Source organism: Paroedura picta, chromosome 12 (genome assembly GCF_049243985.1).
Source record: "Paroedura picta isolate Pp20150507F chromosome 12, Ppicta_v3.0, whole genome shotgun sequence".
NCBI classification, from domain to species: Eukaryota; Metazoa; Chordata; class Lepidosauria; order Squamata; family Gekkonidae; genus Paroedura; species Paroedura picta.
The window spans coordinates 41,722,430-41,744,329 of NC_135380.1; the positions used below are offsets into that span (position 1 = coordinate 41,722,430).

Here is a 21,900-nt window from a genome sequence, read left to right on the forward strand (position 1 = left end):
TGGATCCATATACAACTGTTCTTATTTCTTAGTTTTTACCCATTTATAATTGATGTTATATTTGTAATTTTATGTTTTTTACTGGCTGGTCTATGACCGTAAATAAAATTGATTGATTGATTGATTGATGACAACATCTGGGGAAAGTCTGGTTGCTGTACTACAGCAGGGGTAGTCAACCTGTGGTCCTCCAGATGTTCATGGACTACAATTCCCATGAGCCCCTGGCAGCAAATGCTGGCAGGGGCTCATGGGAATTGTAGTCCATGAACATCTGGAGGACCGCAGGTTGACTACCCCTGAGCTACAGAATAGATGCAGGACTAGATGGCCTGATCCAGCGAGACTCTTGTATGCATTTATGTTTTAGGATTTCCCCCCCTTTCTCTCTCCCTTCCTCAGGAGTTTCTCTGTGACCCGAAGTTTAGCGATGAAGAGAATCTGGAGGAAAAGCTTGCCGTTTTTAAAGGTACCAACCCATGCGGTTTCCACTGAGTGGGGGAGTGCTGGAGGAAAAAATGTTTTCAGCAAGTCCATGAAACGGTCAAACCCTTGAAATTTGTTCCAGGCCGTTGACAATTGAACAATTGCTTGGATTCTGCGTAAATCTTTTCCTTGGGGACGTGGGCGGTGCCAGAGGTTGCCTAAGGCAGACAAATGTCAGGCACCAGAAGCCTGCCAGGAAGGCTTGCCAACTCTGCCTTGGGAAATGCCTGGAGATTTGGGGAGGGGATGCCTGAGAAAGGCAGGGTTTGGAGAAAAAAGGGACCTTGGCAGGGATGTGAAATCATAGAAAGGATCCCTTCCCCCAAGCTACCCTTCCCTTCAGGGGAACAGTCATAATTCCAGGAGAACAACCCTAAAACTAAGGATTTGCTAGACTTCTGGGAACTGGGGGAGCTTCTATCATTCTTTAGGTTCACCTCAGCTGCCCTTCCTCTCTCTCTCTCTCCCTTTTCTGTCTGCCTGTCTCTCTTTTTCTTTGTTGGTCTTTACACCAAGAGCCAACATGGTGTAGTGCAGGGGTAGTCAAACTGCGGCCCTCCAGATGTCCATGGACTACAATTCCCAGGAGCCCCTGCCAGCTTTCGCTGGCAGGGGCTCCTGGGAATTGTAGTCCATGGACATCTGGAGGGCCGCAGTTTGACTACCCCTGGTGTAGTAGTTCGGAGTGGCAGCTTCTAGTCTGGTGAGCTGGGACTGTCCTTGCCTTGATGAACCCTCCAGAGTAGGCTTCCTGGATCCCCTTGGGGTTGGGGGAGTTGCGTACCAGATCCAGGCTGTGGAACCCCCCGAGATTTGGGGATGGAGCTTGGGTAGGACAAGGACCCAGATGGGGAACAAGGCCATAGAGTCCACCCCTCCAAAGCATCCATTTTGTCCAAGGGATATCCAGGTCCTGCCTGGAGTTTGGCATAGCTGCTCATTAGACAGCATGTCCAGTCTGAATTGCTGGCTTCAATCGCAGGTTTCACAGCTGGGGAGAGTCCAGGAAGAACATTCCTTGGCTCTGGTGTCAGGGAGTAGGCAGGATGGCCCTCTGAGGAGATGGCTCTGGAGTTTTCACGTCTTGAAGTTGTTCGACACCAGCCCAACCGAGAAGCAGATGTGGTTGTGCAATCTGAGTTTTGGCCCCCATCCTTTCCTCGGCTGGGAGATTTAAGGAAGATGCAGATGCACTGAGTTTTGCGATTTTGTCTCGGGTGGATTAGAATGAGCCCCTTCCCCCTTTTCATTCCCGAAGGATCCTGCAAGGGCCATGATCCATCTGGAAGAACCATCCCAAAACGGAAATCAGTTCTCATAATAGTCAGCATGCTTCCTGTAACAAAATCTGATGGCCTACCTCCAGTTACTGTCTCGTGTAGGGTTGCCAATTCCTGGTTGGGAAATTTCTGGAGATTTGGGGGAAATGGGGTTTGGAGTAGGCAAGAACCCACCTGGATTTCATACCATAGAGTTCACTCTCCAGAGCTGCCATTTTCTTCCGCAGAATTGATTGCTGCCACCTGGAAATCTGTTGTGATCCCAAATCTCCAGGCCCCACCTGGAAGTTGACAAGCCTACATTCTGGTGTATGGAAATGTTGGCATGGAGGGGTCAGTCCTCTGGCGGGTATCCAGAAGTTCAGGTTCAGAAATGCTAGAGCTAAACCAGGCTTTCTCAACCAGGGTTTAATGAAACCCTGGGGTTTCTTGAGGGCCTTGGAAGGGTCTCCCAAGTGGGTGGGAATTAAATAATTTTTTATACTTTTAAAAATGTTTTATTTGTTTATTTGTTTATTTGTTTATTTGTTTATTTGTTTATTTGTTTATTTGTTTATTTGTTTATTTGTTTATTTGTTTATTTGTTTATTTGTTTATTTGTTTATTTGTTTATTTGTTTATTTGTTTATAGCCCACCGCTCCCCATAGGCTTGCAGCGGGTCACAGTAGTCCAACAAACCCGATAAAATCCCATTAAAAACGGACATAAAAACATAACAAGCTACACACATAAAAACCTTTTAAGATACACCAGCAAAAACTCACCCCAGCTCTAATATAATCCCAACGTCCGAGGGGAAAAGGAGGGAAGAGGGAGCAGATGGAGTTTGCTACCACCGCTTCTATGGGAGGGGCTCAGATCTACCTGGCCTCCCAGCCTCAACCACAGAGCCGGTGGAAGAGCTCCGTTTTGCAGGCCCTGAGGAACAGCAGAAGCTCCTGCAGGGCCCGCAACTCCTCCGGGAGCTCATTCCACCAGGTCGGGGCCAGGACCGAAATATTAATATTTATAAATATTTATATTTATCGGGTAATATGATCACATATGGTCCTGTTGACCTCCCCCCCCTCAAAATGGCTAATGATGGATCTGGAAGGGCTGGAAAGGGGAGGGACACTGAGTGGGCGTGTCCACTGTTTCCCAACCACATTCTACAGTAGTTGCACCACTTTTGGGGCTTCTCGAAGCCTGAAGAATGTTTCAGGGGTTTCTCCATGGTAGAAAAGTTGAGCAAGGCTGGGCTAGAGCCTGGGTGCTGGGCAGGTTAGAGGGGTGAGCCTGGTGGCTCAGTCATGCATGTTGCAGAAGGAAAATTTAAAGCGCCTAAAATCAAAATGGAAATCGAATTCAGTGTAGATGGCAGGTATATATTCGGAGTGGGACTGGATAAAAAGCCCCGTGCAGACTCCACCCTGGTTCCCGGTTGCAAGGCTTGTCTTAAAGTGACTGTGCTCCAGAAGCCCTAACTTCTCTCAGCAAAGATTTGCCTCTTGGATTTATTTCCCCCTGTGAGGCTGCTGTCTCCAATCATCTCCCCCACCATTCAAGAAAAGAGACTCTTGCTGCGCTTGGCTCCTCTCTGTGCTCTGAGCTTTCCCAATCGAGTGCAGAACACTTTTATTTCGATGGGGGGGGGGGGGAATAGAGGATGACCCGAGTTCAAATCGATCTGAATTCAGCAGGATCCACAACGGAACAAACAAAGTAAGTGCAGAATCAGCCCTGGAGTTGGCAGTGCAAGCTTGTTACCGATCTTTCCCCAGAGCTTTTCCCTTTGGGTGTCTGTCATTCCTCCCTCTCACTGTGTCCTTGAGTATTACTTTTTTTTTTTTTCAAGCCGAAAACCTCTTGAAACCTAGAATGTTTCTCTCTCTAGGCTGGGCCCTCTTCAAATATTGGGACTGCGGGTCATGGTCGTGCAGCCACCCTCCCACACACACACAAGGAGAGCCCACCCCCTGCCCTCTTCCACCAATCCCTGGACTGGGGAGTCCTTCTAGTGGTGCAGAGCCCTGCTCAGCTGGAGACCCTGTTGCCGGCGCCAAACACCTCCTTCGGGTCTCCCAACAATCAGGCCATTGTGCCTCTCTCCTTCGCGCACTTGTATAAAAGCTTTGTGTGTGTGCACAGGGCAGGATTTCACCCCATTGAAGGGATGTTTGGACTCCTAAAGACTAAAGTCCAGATTAATGCTAGGAATGGGGTGTTGGGGAGGGAGGTCAGAATTTTTTTGAAAAGAAAAGCGTTGCTATCTCTCAGCGTGCTTGCCAAGCTCCCTGGGTGGGGGGAGCAAGGAACCAATGGGGGCGGCGGGGGGGTTGTACAATATAAGACAGAACAGAAATCACTGTGCCCAAAAGCAACGTAGGATAAACTCAAAATCAAAAATGCAAGGCTTGGGGTTTTGTACAAAAATATAATACTCAAATGCATAGAAAAAAATGCATATACGTTTTACAAAATTGCTGTTAAGTTATTCTCTCAGATGCCAGATGCCATGCTGTTGTCCACATGAAGACCTGGTTCAAACTTCTTTTCGCCATCTTCTTGTTTCTTCAAGATTTTGCTTCTTCTTGATCTAATGCAGTGGTTCTCAACCTCGAGGTCGGGACCCCATTGGGGTCACCTGGCCCCTTCTCTGGGGTAGCCAGGTTGCCTGTCGCCACGGCGGCAGGTGGCAGCATGTGGAGACATGTGGTGGTGGCAGCGGGCGGCAGGTGGCGGCTTATGGAGGTGGGTGCTGGTGGCGGAGGCAGGCAGAGGCAGGCAGAGGCAGCGACCGATGGCTGGCAGAGGTGGGTAGAGGCGGCGGAGCCATGGCAGTGGCTGCCTCCACGCCACGTCGATTGTTATGCACATGCACGCACACACGTGTTTCTAGTGCCCCACTGGCTCCTTCTGCAGCTGCCCACCCTGCCTGGGGGGTCACGCCGACACCTGCCAAAGAATGCACTGAAACGCTTCACTCAGCTCCTTCAGAGCTGGCAAGAAAGCGACCCCCTCCGCCTGCTGGTCCAAAATCGGCCCATCCCACCCGATTCTGTCCGGCAAGCCCTGCGTGGTCTGCAGCAGAGCCGCCGCCCATGGTTAAAAGAACCCCCCATGGTTAAAAGAAGGGCGAAAGGAGAGAAGCGGCGAGCCAAGGGAGCAGGACACGTGCCCAAGCTCAGCCCAGAGCGGGACAGCGAGCAATGCGGATGCGGTGGTGATGGCAGCGGCAGCGGCCCCCTCCCCTAGGCAGGGCTCTCGCTCCCCTCATCACCTCCTGTAGGGGGGTCGCCCATGGCTACGGCTGGGGGGACCAGTGGAAGCACCTCCTTAGTGCTAGCTGGCAGCTCCTCTGTCTGGGTCCCCGGTGGGGACCGAAGTTGGAGTTGCGGAGAAGAAAAGTTTGAGAACCACTGATCTAGTGTCTAGACCAGCCGTTTTCAACTTTTTGACCATCGAGAAACCCCTGAAATATTCTTCAGCCTTTGAGAAACCCCAGAAGTGGCAGGGTCATACACACAACCCAAAGCTTTGTCCACACCCACGGATTGACGTGACCATATATGGTCATATCACCCAGTCAATGTTTAACAAATGTTAAAAATATATTAATAATGAACTCCCACGCATTCCGGAAACTCTCCTAGGGCTGTCAAACACCAGAGTTTCACGTGACCCTGGTTGAGAAAGCCTGGTCTACCCTGGTATCCAGTCTTTCCAGCTCATGGAAACATCTCTTCTCCTAACAGTTCAGAAATGACCCAGGGTGAGGAGAGAGGTTTCAATGAACTGGAAATATGGTGGTAAAACGGTGCAGCTATACACTGTGAGGTCCCTTTATTTCAGACTTTCTTGATGGCCCTGGAACAGTTTCTCAAACGAATGGGAATCAATTAATTTTTACAATATTTAAAAAAATTGTTAAGCATTTATTGGTGATATGACCATACATGGTCATGTTGACCCACCCTCCTTCTCCCAAAATGGCTGATGGGAAGGGGAGGGGCCCTGGGCGGGTGGTTTCACAGCTCTGCTTCCCAACCATATTCCGCACAAGCATGCCACGTCTGGGGTATCTTGAAGCCTAAAGCAGGGGTAGTCAAACTGCGGCCCTCCAGATGTCCATGGACTACAATTCCCATGAGCCCCTGCCAGCAAATGCTGGCAGGGGCTCCTGGGAATTGTAGTCCATGGACATCTGGAGGGCCGCAGTTTGACTACCCCTGACTAAAGGATGTTTCACGGGTTTCTCAATGGTCAAAAGTTGAGAAAAGCTGTTTTATTTGGGCACATGTCTAGACACTTGTCCGGAAGAAGCGAGAACTCAGTGAAACGAAGCAAGACGGTCTTTGGGTGGTCAACAGACATCTGAAATAAGAAATCAATAGCAATTTTGTAAGATTGGCATGCATTTAACATATTTTTTGCATAACAAACATTTTTGATTTTGAGTTCACCTTCAGGTGGGACCTGGAACATTCCTGGAATGAGAGCTGGTTTCCAGATTGCAGAGTTTAGCTTTGAAGGGCAGATTCTACAGTACTGTTTTATTTGGGTTCCCAGCTCTGGGTCAGGAATTACCTGGAGATTTGGGCAGTGGAGCCTGGCGAGGGTGGTGTTTGGGGAGTGGAGGGACTTCAGCAGAGTAAAAGGCCATGGAGTCCTCCCTCTGAAGTGGCTGCTTTTCCCAAGGGAACTGATCTATCTGGAGATTAGTTGTAATCGGCAGGAGATCTCCAGGGCCTGTAGTGACCCTGCAATCCCTGCTGAGGTTCCCCCCCCCCCAAGTATGGGACTCTGCCATCCCTAGGCTCCGCCCCCAAATCTCCAGCAATTTCTCGCCCTGGAATTGGCAACCCTATCTCTGTGTGCTTCATAAAAGGTCAAGAGAGACAAATGCACAGTGTGCAACTCAGACCATAAAGCTGGGCAACAGAAATAGATCACACAGGAAGCCTGTTCGGGAACTGTAGCACTTCAGACGGCAGTTGGACTGCCATGCAACGGAGGGTCCTCTCTGCAGCAAAGTCCTGGTATGTAGAAGGAGAAGAAGAGTTGGTTTTTATATCCCATTTTTCACTACCCAAAGGAGTCTCCCAACAGCTGACAATCACCTTGCCTTCCTCTCCCCACAATGGACACCCTGTGAGGCAGGTGGAACTGAGAAAGCTCTGACAGAACTGTGACTATCCCAAGGTCACCCAGCAGGCCTCTTCTGTCTCAAAGCAGCCTACCTTTACCCTCTCCACAACAGACACCCTGTGAGGTAGGTAGGGCTGAGAGAGTTCTGAGAGAACTTCTTTGTTAGAATAGCTCTAAGAGAACTGTTACTGGCCCAAGAGCACCCAGCTGGCTTCATGTGTCTCAAAGCAGCTCACAATTGCCTTCCCTTCCTCCCCCCACATCAGACACCCGGTGAGAGAGAACTCTGAGAGAACTCTGAGAAAACTTCTTTGTTAGAATAGCTCTAAGAGAACTGTTACTGGCCCAAGAGCACCCAGCTGGCTTCATGTGTCTCAAAGCAGCTCACAATTGCCTTCCCTTCCTCCCCCCACATCAGACACCCGGTGAGAGAGAACTCTGAGAGAACTCTGAGAAAACTTCTTTGTTAGAATAGCTCTAAGAGAACTGTTACTGGCCCAAGAGCACTCAGCTGGCTTCATGTGTCTCAGAGTGGCTCACAGTCACCTTCTCTTCCTCTGCCCACAATAGAGACCCTGTGAGGCAGGTGGGGCTGAGAAAACTCTGAGAGAACTGTGACTTGTCCACACTCACCCAGCTGGCTATATGTGGAGGAGGAGTGAGAACTCAAACCTGGCTCTCCAGATTAAATTCTGTCATTCTTAACTACCACATCACGCTGCAGGTAGAAAACAAGCAGCTCAGGAAGCAGGCTCTAACCTCGGCAGCTCCCTGACCTGCTAATTCTCTAGACTAAGAGAATGGGGAGGCAACAAACTTGCTGACAGTCTGAAGAGCAACAGCTCAGAAATTGTTCTACCATGTAACCTGCTGTTTGTGTCGGCTACCCCTTAGAAAGGGCACTGTATGGGATTTCTTAACACTGCCTTCTCAGTATGCGCACCTTTTAAACTCCTGATTCACTAATCTCAGAGGTAGCTTTTGTTAGATCCGCGTGGGTGCAAAGACAATAGAAGTTCATTGCAGCTCTTTATTGTGACCCCAGCGTGGTCATACAAGAACCAAATCTGAGCCACAACCAACTCCAACTTATATACAAAAGCCCCACAATACCCCTGCCGGTGTGCACTATTAGCTAAATCCACTTTAAACTGACTGTATCGCCTAGTGCGGGGGTAGTCAACCTGTGGTCCTCCAGATGTCCATGGACTACAATTCCATGTCCATGGACTACAATGTCCATGGACTACAATTCCCATGAGCCCCTGCCAGTGAATGCTGGCAGGGGCTCATGGGAATTGTAGTCCATGGACATCTGGAGGACCACAGGTTGACTACCACTGGCCTGGCGGATGTAGCCATGTATTGGTCAGTTACAGTGCAGTTACTGCCTCAGACGCTGAGCTTGGTTTTTGGCAGAACTACAGATGCAACAGCTTTTATATCTGTTAACGAAAAGGATTATGGGAGGTTGCTTTCACATGTACAAGGTGCTCAGGCCTGCTGCCTGGACTTCCCGGGGCTAAATGGGAAAGAGAACGGGCCTCTCTGCTCAAGAAGCACCAGTGGAAAAGTCTAGAATAATAGTTCAGAAGGATTTAATCTCTCCCTCCCTCTCTCCACCACATCCCGTTTACATCAGCCTGTCATGTCTTGAAGCATCCCGTCCCAAATCTCATTTACTTTCTGTTTTTTGTGTGTGTGTGTAATCCATTCGTCTCTGCTAGAAGGTCTAGCCAAGAAAGCCATGTGACCATAGTCCAGCCCCAGTATGGTTACTCCCTTGGAAAGGGACCCGATTCTTGTAAAGCTCTTGCTGCTAATGAGTTCCGTGTCTCCACTGGCATCTCTTTGAAGAGGCCCAGCAGGTCACTAATTGGCATTTGGCCTAATGGGGGGAGGGAGTGTTGGCTTGGGTCTCTCTAAAGGCCCTTTGTCATTTGTGAGTCCCCTCTGGTGTGTGTGTGTGGGGGGGGGGGTGAGGCAGGGTGCTTTCAGGTCCGGTTACAGTCTTTGCCCGCCAACTTCTCTTTGGTGACACCCGCTAGGGACCCATTTGACTGGCGGATTCCAAACGCTGGTGTTTCAGCATGCAGCTTTTGGGGAAAGCTTGTTGAATGAGCAACTTCGACTGGAAATCTGCCCTGAGCTTTTTCCTGCATAATGGTGTATAGTTCTCTTGGGTTCTTCTAGCTCTTTAACTTGGAAAACAACATTGTTAGGGAAGCAAAACTGCAGAGGGTGGGGGTGACTTGAGGCTGTGATCCTGTGCATGTATAGTGGATAGCTTTTGAGCATTCATGTGTGCACTGGGTTAGACTGTAAGGCTGCATTTCTGTGTGCACTTATCTGGGAGTAAATCTTTGTGTACTCAGTGGAGCTGCCCTCCAAGGAAACGTGCAAGGGATTATCACTCCAGAATTTCACCCAAAAATCACGGAGGGACTCGTGGTACTCAGATTCTGCTGCTAAAGATCACCTTCCTCTATGTCTCCTCTTCTCTGTTAACTGAACACAGCATTCATTCACTGTGCACATAGCCCTGTCCTTTCACTGAGTGCCAAGCCAAGACAGGCACAGGTCTTTGGGTTAAGGGTATCCAAGAAGAAACCAAATGGTTCATTCTGCACTGCATTATTTACAGCAGTGGTCCTCAACCTTTTTATCACCGGGGACCACTCAAGGCTTGACAATTTTACTGAGGCCCAGTGGGGGTGGGGGGGGGTAGTTTACTCCTCTACTCTCAACCACTGTCCCAACGCTCTCTGATCGCTATGGTAATGTTTAAACATCCCTTCAAAATAAGATACAGACACGCCACAACAATGAACAGAAGGAACATTTTATTTTCATGGAAATTTTAACTCATGACAATGACAAATCAATGGGAACCCTGAGCTTGTTTCTCTGCAACGAGATAGTCCCATCTGGGAGTGATGGGAGACAATGACACCCGAAGTGTGTTGTAAAGGGCCGTGGGGGTGGGGGGAGAAGACGTCCTTCGCGGCCCACCTCCAATTAGTCGACATGTGGTCCGCGGCCCACAGGTTGGGGATCGCTAATTTACAGCACACCTCACACATACAGTGTGAAACGCCCAGGCTGTGTGCTGCATGGAGTCTTATGCGTGCATAGGCACTGACCCAGGTGCATGCTAAAGATGAGCAGCGGCCATTTAGAATCTGGGGAGGGAGTCTGATGGTGGCAGCTCAGCCTAGCACAGCTGTAACAAAGCATTTCTGCTGCCGTTGTCCACCTGAGGAGCAGCTGGAGATCTGGTCCCCAGAAATCCATTCCCCTGGACAAAGTAGGTGATTTGGAAAGTGGACTCTTATGACATTAGACCCTGTTGAAGTCCCTCCTTTCCCCCCTCCTTAGGTTCCCCCCCCCAAAAAAATACTCCAGGTATTCTCCAATCCAAAACTTGCCCCCCTAATTTCCACCCCCTAAAGGCAAACATATGGGCAGTTATGCATCAGGGATGGGTTTCAGTGGGCAGCCATGTTGGTCTGCTAGATTTGATTTTGGTGGCACCTCAGAGACCAAGATTTTGAAGTGTGTGAGTTTTCACGAGTCAGCTTGTATCTGATGAAGGGAGCTTCAGCTCTCAAAAGCGGACTGTCCCTGGTTGATGGGGACCCTTTGAATGCATGCTAATGCTGAATAGAGTGTTTTAAGGGCATTTCTGCATGCGGGGAATGTAGTGTGCCAGCTGCCGTGTGTGTGTGACTTTTAATAACGTGGCAATGCGTATTCATATGTCTGAATATGCATTTCCACTTGTAAGTTCCAGCTTGTAAAAAAAGGGAAAGAACAACAAAGAACCAATTGATTGTCCTGTTGATTGACAGGCCAAGCAGCAGTGAGTTATGTTGCTGTCTCCTTTGCATCCCCTCCCCTGCAGCATGTGAGAAGGGGAAAATGCAAGAAGAGGTGGCAGAAAGGCTTTAAAATGTGAAGGGGAGGAATAGTATGAATTATTATTATTATTATTATTATTATTATTATTATTATTATTATTATTATTATTATTATTATTATTATTATTATTATTATTATTATTATTATTATTGAGTTGGTTCTTATATGCCACTTTTCTCTACCCAAAGGAGTCTCAAAGCAGCTTCCAATCAACTTCCGTTTCCTCTCCCCACAACAGACACCCTGTGAGGTGGGTGAGGCTGAAGAAGAAGAGTTTCTTATATGCCGCTTTTCTCTACCCGAAGGTGTCTCAAAGCAGCTTACATTTGCCTTCCCTGTCTTCTCCCCACAGCAGACACTCTGTGAGGGAGATGAGGCTGAGAGAGCCCTGATATTACTGCTCCATCAGAACAGCTTTCCCAGGGCTGTGATTAACTCAAGGTCACCCAGCCGGCTGCATGTGGAGGAGCAGGGAATCAAACCTGGCTTGCCAGATTAGAAGTCCGTATTCCTAACCACTACACCAAGCTGGCTCTTATCACTCTATTGCAAGTAGCAGGCAGAAATACCCTAAACATTCTCCATCAATGTCATCCAGATTTTGCGTCAAAAGAAGCTAGATTTAGAGACCTCCTTTTTTTTTTTTTTAGAAAGATGGAATTTCAGAGAATCTCACAGACACACTCTTATAGTGTTGCTAACAAAGATACTCAATTTCCTGTTAACGAAAACTGACGTTGTAACCTGCATTGAGTCAGTTTCAGGAGTGGTAGGACATTAATAACAACAACAACAACAACGACAATAATAATAATGACAACAATAATAATAATAATGACAATAACAACAACAACAACAATAATAATGCTGCAAGAATACAAAATAACTCTTAGCATTGAAAGCACTTCACATTCCCTGTCATGGTAACATTTACAGTGGGCCTGTAAGGCAGATCAGTATTCTTATACCCACTTTACATCTAGGGGAGAGGGATCTGCATGTGGTCGCTCAGGAAGTTCGTATCAGAGTGAGATTTAAACACGGGACTTTCCGCCTTCATCCTTAACCAGTGGACCATGCTGCCTCTGTTTGATCTAGCTCTGGAGCACATTTTGATTTTACTAATGGGTGGCTGCTGCTTTTTTTTTCCTCCCCAGAAAAGTACATGGAGTTTGATCTGAATAACCAAGGTGAAATTGGTGAGTGACTAGCTGCGGCACATTCTAGCGTCTTGCCCATGCAAGGCCTGCCTGAGGGAAGGAGCATGGCAGAGCAACCTGGCTGGCTCTATCACAACCACATGGCCCATGCTGAACAAAGATAGTTTTCTTGCGTGACGAAAAACTAAATTCCAAAACCGGTGTGAATTCTGCACTTTGTTCAGCATATTTGCCTGTTCCCCCTACTTTTGCATAATTGATTTGTGTCATTTTATTCTGCTGTCATAGAAGCAAAGGGCACTTAAGCATAGTTTCCAGGGCCGGTTTATCCATGCAGCATATGTAGCATGTGCTACAGCAGAGGTAGTCAAACTGCGGCCCTCCAGATGTCCATGGACTACAATTCCCATGAGCCCCTGCCAGCGAATGCTGGCAGGGGCTCATGGGAATTGTAGTCCATGGACATATGGAGGCCACAGTTTGACTACTCCTGTGCTACAGGCTCCGTACTAACAGAGGCCTCACACAGTGCCTTCCCCCATGGATCAGGCCATAGCCCTCCTTCCCCCATTTCTATCTTTAAAGACACTCCAAGTGACACCCCTTTCCAATGTGAAGAGCTCCTCCGTCCTCCCATCTAGCTGCTCCCACCCCAGTTGTCCTCTGTTAGGGCCCTGCAAATCCTTAACCTTGTTCTGGTGCTATGGGCCCTGCAAATCCTTAAGCCACTTCTGATAGTTTCAAGTCGGTCTTTGCCATTACGAGGGCTAGACAGTCCAGATTCTTGGGGAACTGTATTTAGACTCATGACACGTTTGCTAATTTGGAACCAAGACAACAGAGGAGGTAGCTGGTGCACATTGTTGTGACTGTAGGTTAAACACTGATTAAACTGTTAAAAAGCTTTTTAAAAAATCCTGTTTACACTTGACATGTTAAAGTATCAGAAATCATGCTTCTGCTTTGAAATCTTGGGTGGAGATTTATTGTGCACAATTTAAAAAAAACAACTATAGAAATTAAGAACATATGTCCAACCCACAGGCTGTTGCAAACCAGTATGCTGTGCACTATGTGAACCAAAAGACCGACAAGGGCATTTCGACCCTTGTAGGGCCTTCTTTAAAGATCTGGTTTTAACACACCCCAGTTCTTAACACATATAAAATATGTACAGCACCAATAAAAGCTCAAAAGTAAGAGCCTGTAAAAGATAAAGAAATAAACTGTAATTTTTTTCAGAGAGCTAATGACTGAAATCTTCTTTCATTAATTGACTCTGAGACTTTACAATAAGTTTTATGACTTCAAAATTGCTTGGATTGTGTAGAATTAAAGTTTACTTCTGGGGGGGCTTTGGTTCCAGTTCTAGTCCCCTCCCCCTTTTGTTCTTTTGAAATCTCGGGTGCCTGGTCTCCAATAAAGAAGGGGTGCATGACATCTCACTTCATTTCTAAGAATGATTGTCATTCTGTAGAATCACTAACACTGTTCTCATTACAGTGACTGCATGTACATTTTGCAATGACAGGCAGACATCTGTTTGAAAGAAAAGGCTAATGCATGTTTAGTCTACAGATGAAATGGGGGACCAGTACCTGTAAAAATGTAGGGTTTCAGTAGCATGTTCAGGCATGCATGTACTGGACATTGCACAAGAATTAGTCAATGAGCATACTAAGAAAAATTAAGTGTGACCTGTACACAGATTGTACATGTTCACTATAACATTATGGGAGGAAGTGGAAAATGACTTCCTTGCTGGGGAACTCCGCCCCAGCAAGACTTGAAACCTGCCTGGAAGTAGAGAAATAACAACTGGAGGAGATGAGAAGCTGTTTTTGCCCCATGCTCCCTCCTGGACCCCTTCATGTGTTCCCCCACCAAAAGCCCTGTTCTCCCGCAACATGCACTGTGTAAATGCCTCTCTGGCTCCTTGCAGATCTCATGTCTGTGAAAAGGATGATGGAGAAACTGGGAGCCCCTAAGACCCACTTGGAGCTGAAGAAGATGATTTCCGAGGTGACCGGAGGGGTCAGCGATACCATCTCTTACCAGGACTTTGTCAACGTGATGCTTGGGAAACGGTCAGCTGTTCTTAAGCTGTGAGTAGCCCTACAGGGAAGGAAGAGGAGGTGGCCTGAGGCTGGGGGTGGGTGGGGGGTGGAATCCTGATAATCAAACCAAGTCCAAGTGCCTTCCATCCTGTTGCCAACCTCCAGGTTGTCAGAAAAAATCAGCTCACAGAGTTGGACAATACAAGCAAGAAACAGAAGAAAAGTCTGTGGGAGATACAGTAGTACAGTGGCAGTTACTTCCACCTTGATGGATAGTATTGCGTAACTCCCCCTGTTCCTAGATTTCTCCTGAGACAAAGACGTTGCCCCTCTGTCCTAGATTGTAGATTCTTCACCATCCTGGTAGACCCTGAGAGCTCTTACTCCCAGAGGGACGGACCAGAACCAATGGGATGAAATTAATCCAAACGAAATTCAATCTAAACATCCCGAAGAAGTTCCTGACAGTCAGAGCGGTTTCTCAGTGGAACAGGCTTCCTCGGGAGGTGGTGGGTTCTCCATCTTGGGAGATTTTTAAAGAGAGGCTGGATAGCCATCTGGCGAAGCGGCTACTTCTGTGAAGGTTCAAGGGGGTGGCAGGTTACAGTGGATGAGTGATAGGGTTGTGGGTGTCCTGCATAGTGCAGGGGATGGACTAGATGAGGCAGGAGGACCCTTCCAACTCTGTGATTCTATGATTCTATGATTCTACTAAAGAGGGTAAATCCATAAAATGGCCACTAGCAATAATACCAAAATGAAGCCTCCACATGCAGAACCAGTATATCTCAAAATACCAGACAGAGGGGGACAAGGGGTGGCCATCCAGGGTTCCAGATTAGAGAGACCCCTAGTCTAATTCATCTGGACACCAGTTTGTGTTCTTATGTTATGCCGCTTCCCAAATCAGTCACTGCACCAAGGAAAAGTGTCAAGCCCCACCATGAATAGCTTTTGCTAAACACAGGTCCCTTTGACATACTAACAGATGAACAAGCCACTCATTGTCCTTCTGACCGTGTTTCAGTTTCCACTCCTGTCCTAAATTACTCTGTCCTAAATGAATTTTGCAGTAACCATCATAGTGCTTTGGGCAAAAGGTGTGTGGCCTGCTGGGCGTCTTAAAGCCTTCTGGAATTGTTTTCCCCACACAGCAAGTCTCCCCTTCTAACACCTGTCCACCCCTGGCACTTTTATGGCGTGGGTGACATGCTGAGTGGAGCTCAGTTCTCCAAAATGCCAGGAAATGGAAGGGGGGGGGGCATGGGACTTGATGAGGTGAGCTGGGTCACCACAGCCAGTGGCTCTATATGATATCCTCGCAAACGTATTCCTATAAAAATAGTTGCTGCCAAAGATATGGGGAGCAAAACCTACCCTATCAATTACTTGTAACAACATTTATTTATATGTTATATTTCTAGCCCATCCCTCTCTGGCCCGGGCGTGGAAGATGGGCAGCGGAGGCGGTAGCAGCTGGGCAGAGCCAGTCTTGAGCCCCGCTCGCTGTGTTGCTGCCACCACCCATCTTCTGCACCCGGCCCGCACTCCTGATGGCTGGTCTGGTCGTGCAAGACGGGTGGCAGAGGAGGTGGCGATGCAGCAAGCAGGGCTGAGCACCGGGCCTGGCCAGCAACCTTCTTGGGGCGGGACAAATAGACTTCACATCTGTAGTCATTTCCATTACAGGGAAGGCACCAGTAGATGTGTTCCCACATCAATAAGAATGTCAGATGTTGCTTTTTAGTCAGTATGTAGTTTATTGATTCTCTCTCTCACACACACATACAACACCCACCAACTTATGGTGGCTTATTTTGCATACATAATGGCATGAATTTTCTGCCCTTTTGGAATGAAGGATTCTGGGTATTAGTAAGTGCCAGAGATGGATACAAGGTTTGTAAGACCTAGTGGTAGAATCGCTGAAGGGAGTATCTATTTATCCTTAAATTTCTATTCCAACCTTCTTCCAAAGTGCTCAGAACTGTATACAAAGGTACTCATCTTATCCTTACAAACCCCCTGTGAGGTAGGCTAGGCTGAGATAGACTGACCAGCCTATGGGAATTTCACGTCTGAATTAGGATTTGAACCTGACTTCTTAGCCATACCTAATCATTGTGCTTCACTAGCTTTCTAAATGTATCATTCCAATTTTTAGTATATGTGCTGCCAAAGTGAGCACTAGCTCTCTAAATGAATTAGTGTCCTCATGGCAAATGTTAAAATCTCCCCAAATAAGAGAACAATTGCCTGCACCTTTCAGAAATGAATGCCCCCTGTAATTTCGGTGGCCATTGTGGAGGTTGCTAGTCAACTACAGCAGTCTTGCCGGCTCTCAAACCTTAATTTCTGTCAGTAAAAACCAATTTGGTGTAGTGGTTAAGAACAGTGACTTCTCATCTGCAGAGCTGGATTTGATTCTCCTTCCTCCGCATGCAGCCAGCTAGATGACCTTGGCCTAGTCACAGTCCTGTTAGAGCTGTTGTCACAGAGCTGTTCTGTCACAGCTTTCTTGGACCCATCTACCTCACAGGGTGTCTGTTGTAGGGAGAGGAAGGGAAGGCGATTGGAAGACACTTTGAAACTCCTTCAGGTAGTGAAAAGCAGGGTAAGAAACCAACTATTCTTCTTTTCCTGGGTATTTTTGCCTCCCAGTCCATCCCTGCTCCCCACCCCTCCTGCCACCAGGGCCAGGCCAAGCAGGAACAGATTTCACACACACTCCAATGCAGTGGTTGCCACTAGATGCCATACAGTTGTATTGACCCAGCAGAGATCTGGATGATGTGGCTTCAGTTTTCCAAGATCAATGTGTCCATTTGTTGTGTCCCCAAACAAAACAGGATTTAACCAAGAGCAACCTAATTAATCAGCTTGTATTTGCTTCTCTTTAACCTCCTGGCCACACGTTTTAACTGATCAAATGGTTCAGGGATTGTAATTCTAGATTATTTATTATTAAATTGATTGATAACTTGAGCACCTGCTTTCTATTGTAAGCTCTCACCCCCACTTGCTCATGAAGCTGCTATTAACAAGAAATAACAATGTTCCTTGATGATGGGAAAAAGAGGAATATTCTATCGTGGATTAATTTGCACTTTTCTGTCATTTGTCTTTTAGAGTGATGATGTTTGAAGGGAAAGCCAACGAAAGCAGCCCAAAGCCTTCGGGTCCCCCTCCGGAGAGAGACATCGCCAGCCTCCCTTGAAAAGCCAAACCAGTCCGTTTTCCAAGATTCCCTTGGGCTGTACCCAGGGTTGTCCTGCTCCCTTGCTTTAATGTTGGACAGTCTTAGAAAGCCATCACTAACCTGCCTTAGCGAAAAGGGACGATAAGGGAAGTTCCAGGGACCTTGCCTAGAGGAGTCCCTATGTAGCCATTTTGGTTTTTTTACAAAACTGCATCTGAATAGCCAGCTCTGCCTCTCCCAGAGACCGGTCAGTAGCGAAGAACAAAAAATGTGAAACCAAAACCCAAATCCTACGAGGTACTTTTCCAAGGAGAAACATTGCAGATGGTTTTCCAGGGCACTGTGGAACGGGGGTGACTCAAATGCCAAAGCTCCAGCCACTGAAAACGGTCCAGCCAAATCAATGGTCTTCCAGTGGCCTTGTCCCCAAGTAAGGGCCTTGCCTGCTGCCATTTTGAACGCTCCTTGACCAGCCATTCCAGTTGCTCCCAGAAATCCCTAGCATCTGAGTGCCTTTTCCCTTCATTCTCCTCTCTCGCTGCATTCCTACCGTGCAACCATGCTTCTTCGCCAGGTGCAAGGACCCTCCAGTTCACCGCAAGTACAATCTCTCTGCACCGCCACTGCCGATCCTTATTTATTTGCTAGAACTGATGCATTGCTCCTGGTTGTCCTCGCAGATGCCCGCCTGCTTGTCCTGCTCAGCACATGAGGTATGACGGAGAGAACGTTGGATGCGCTCAGCTTCCGTCGATTTAAGGATAGCTTTAGCGTATTTAAGTGTCTCTAGATTTCTGTCTGTGAACAGCCAAGATGAGTGGCAGTCAAACAGCTAGATGCAAGCCCAGTATCACTTTAGAGGATTTAGAGGCATAAGGTTTTGAGAGTCCAACTCCCTTTGTCAGATACTGAAGGACATTAATTTATTTAGCGTGCTGTTGGTCACCACCTGCCTTGACCAGAGGACAGGTCTGCAGTGAAGACTAGAAAATTGGAAGGAGCAAGAGGGGGACCAGCCAACCCATTTACTGATTTCCATTCTCAACATCTAAGGCCAAGCTTAGACAGGAGCACTGTTTGGTACACTTGGAGATGTCTTGGCTGTAGGAGGGTTGGCTCGCATCCTGTATTGATGCCCTGCACAGAGAGTGGATTCCCGCCATAGTTTTCCCTCCCAGTTAATACTCCGCAGGGTGTGTGTGTGTGTGTGTGTGTGTGTGTGTGTGTGTGTGTGTGGTAGACAGAGATAAAAGTGGTGTCTACTCCATTGTCCCAAAATTGGGGGGAGGGGGTTTAATACAACTGTAGGAAGCATGCTCATATTTTGCTGAGATCTTAGCCTCCAATAAAAAAGGGGACTGCCTAAACCAGGGGTGGCCAAATTGTGGCTCTCCAAATGGACTACAATTCCCATAAGCCCCTGCCAGCAGTCCAGGAAGTGATGTCAGCATGTGCTGGCAGGGGCCTGTGGGACTTGTAGTCTGGAGACCAACCATTTGGCCAACTCTGCTTAGAGCCAGGATGTCAAGAGTGGAGGACAAACAATACCAAAAGTTTCCCCTGCTCTGGGGTTTAGGCAAGATACAGTTTCTTGCAGACGTAATATATTGAACCGACGCAAGAACAAGAAAAATTCTTGCCCATGGAATTTGTTGTGGTGATTATAACACATGAAACTGCCTGACGCAGAATCAGACCCCTGATCCATGAAACTCAGCATTGTCTTTTCAGATTGGCAGCAGCTCTCCATCGTCTTAGACAGAGAGGCTTTTCACATCACCTGCCGTCAGATTATTTTAACTGGAGATGCCAGGTATTGAACCTGGGACTTTCGGCTTGCAATGCACATGGTCTACTACTGCATTGGATTCAGCAAAGAACAGACTTTTTCAACCTTTTGACCATGGATAATAATTTTTTCAGGTTTTGAGGAGCCCCATAGTGATGTCAGCTGGTTATGCCACCCTGCCACACACCTCCTGGAAGTGACCTGTCAACAGAAATGGGATCGCCACCCATGTTAAGAGGCAGGCTCAGGGAGGGCTAGAGGGGAAGAGAAAGGAGGCAGTTTAAGGTGGGAGTGGGCATGAAGGCTCCGCCCCCTTCCTGGGTGCAGAAACTGAAAACTGAGGCATGTTAGGGAGGGGGGAGGAGGACCAGTGGAAACAGCAGGTTTCCCACCTTGCAGCTGAGTCCATTAAGGCAGGAGGGGAAAGGCTGTGGACCCCTGGTTGGGAATCCCTGGTGGAGAACAAGGAGTGGGATGTGTTTGCAGAATCCAGCAGACTTTTATTTCCCTTTATATCAGTTGAAAAGCCAGCTTTAAGTGGGAGTGCACTCTGGTTATTGAAGAATTTTTTTGTACGTTTACAGAATTTGCAAGCCAGTTACTTTTGCCCCAGAGGAGTCACTGCCACTGCTGCCCTCATTCAACCCCCCTTCCCTGATTTCTCCACCGTCCTCTGCAGTTTTTTATCTTATGCTTATAACAATCAGTTCCTTTTGAAACAAAAATTTTGTTTGTGTAATGGTCCCTTAGAACTGTACAGGAAAGAGAAATGGCGCATGAGGTCAATGTGGCTGCATTTGTACAGAACGGAAATAAAGCTCGCGGGTTTTAAAAAAAGGTTATCGCAGGGCATTGTTTTTACTGAAAGGCTTTGAAGGCCTCTGCCGAACATCAATCCTTCTAAGGACAGCCATCTTGCAACCAGGAAACCATATCTTTATTGTTAACAATACTGATGGAGGGGAAGTTCACCTAACACAGCACCCCCATACTTCAAGGCTCTTTCCCAGACATTTCCTCTTCTGAGGATTTGCCCACATTGTGTTTTAACCAGCATCGACTGGATGGTGCCCGTGATATCATCAGCAGGGGTGAGCCACGCCATTCTCTCTATTTGGAATTGCCCATACATCTCTTTTGGTTTCCTTTTGCAGATGTTGCGCGCTCATCCACAAATGCACATGATTTTCTTTTTAATGTATACAAATATATAGCAATACAGACAGTGGCACACACAGTTACTATGTTTTGTCAGCAGAAGCCCTTAAGTTCTAAGTCCAGCACATCCAAAGTAGCTCAGGTAGCAAGATAAAATCAGAATCCAGAGTGGCACCTTTAAGACCAACAAAGATTTATTCAAGGTGTGAGCTTTTGAGTGCACGCACCCTTCATCAGGCCTACTCATTTGAATCTATCCTCAGGTAGCAAGGTCAAGCTTTGAGAGAGTCACCAAGATTCCAAATGGAAGTTGAATGGATCAATGAGCCAGCCAAAAGAGCTGTTGTCCTGTCCCCCTTCATTCCTTTAACAGTCAAGTTACCATGTCTTCAGCAGGGCAAAACAGAAGCAGCCAGCTGGAACGAAACAAAATTGTACAAAACAAAATTATCATGGGAATTGTAGTCCATGGACATCTGGAGGGCCACAGTTTGCCCATCCCTGCTTTAAGCCCAACGCTTACGTGTGTGCTGAAGAAGAAGAAGAAGAAGAAGAAGAAGAGTTGGTTCTTATATGCCGCTTTTCCCTACCCGAAGGAGGCTCAAAGCGGCTTACAGTCGCCTTCCCATTCCTCCCCCCACAACAGACACCCTGTGGGGTGGGTGAGGCTGAGAGAGCACTGATATCACTGCCCGGTCAGAACAGTTTTATCAGTGCCGTGGCGAGCCCAAGGTCACCCAGCTGGTTGCATGTGGGGGAGCGCAGAATCGAACCTGGCATGCCAGATTACAAGTCCGCACTCCTAACCACTATACCAAACCACTATACCAAACCACTATACCAAAGAGGTGTGCATGCACAAAAAAGCTGATATACACAGAACAAAACTTCGCTGGCCTTCAAGGGCCCACCGGACTAGACCAGGGGTAGTCAAACTGCGGCCCTCCAGATGTCCATGGACTACAATTCCCATGAGCCCCTGCCAGCATTCGCTGGCAGGGGCTCATGGGAATTGTAGTCCATGGACATCTGGAGGGCCGCAGTTTGACTACCCTTGGACTAGACCTTTGGCTTCTTCTGACAAAGCTACACGCGCCAGAAACTGTTCTAGAAACTATAGAGAAACTATAGAGAAACCTCGGTCTAGAGCGACTCCTGTCGGCTCCCTTTGAGCATTGTCCTACGATGACTTTTCATAAATACCGGAAGTGCGTCATTTTAGTTGTTCGCCAGCCATTGCGCCGGGGTGGCCGAATTGTCGCTTTTCAGCTGGCCGCGGACTACAACTCCCATGAGGCCTTGCCAGCACACTACAATTTTCATGAGGCTTTGCCAGCACACGCAGACGTTCCCCTATTCCCACGGCTCCTTCCGATGAAAATGCTTTCAAAGGACCGCCATGTTAGTCTGCCTAGAGCAGCTAGATTCGACTCCTCAGTGAGCAACCAGATTTTCGGGGCGCAACTCCAGAGTCGGATCTCGCTGCCCCTCAGAAAAGTACCAACCATAGAGAAGGCAGCACCGGCCAGAAATACCCTTCCCTTAACGAAGGGAAATACTCTTCCCTTCCCTTTTTAATTCCGCGCTCGGAAGTGACAGGATTTGCTTCCTGGAACTTGGCGGCGCTGTGGAGCGCGGTTTCCAAAGCAACCTGGAGTTTCGCCATAGAGTTCGCCCATAATTGCACGGAAAGCGACTCCTAGAGCGCCGCCAGCGGAA

General features: G+C 47.7%; 1 protein-coding gene across 1 annotated transcript in view; it reads left to right on the plus strand.

The window, feature by feature from the left end:
• The window catches only part of AIF1L (allograft inflammatory factor 1 like), a 41,959-nt gene extending 22,099 nt beyond the window's left edge, over window positions 1-19,860 (plus strand). The window contains exons 3-6 of the mRNA XM_077306872.1: window positions 403-469; window positions 11,976-12,017; window positions 13,921-14,083; window positions 17,165-19,860. Of these exons, the coding sequence (XP_077162987.1) occupies window positions 403-469; window positions 11,976-12,017; window positions 13,921-14,083; window positions 17,165-17,252 (360 nt within the window). The 3' untranslated portion in view covers window positions 17,253-19,860. The remainder of the gene's footprint in view (window positions 1-402; window positions 470-11,975; window positions 12,018-13,920; window positions 14,084-17,164) is intronic.
• Window positions 19,861-21,900: the final 2,040 nt, after the last annotated feature.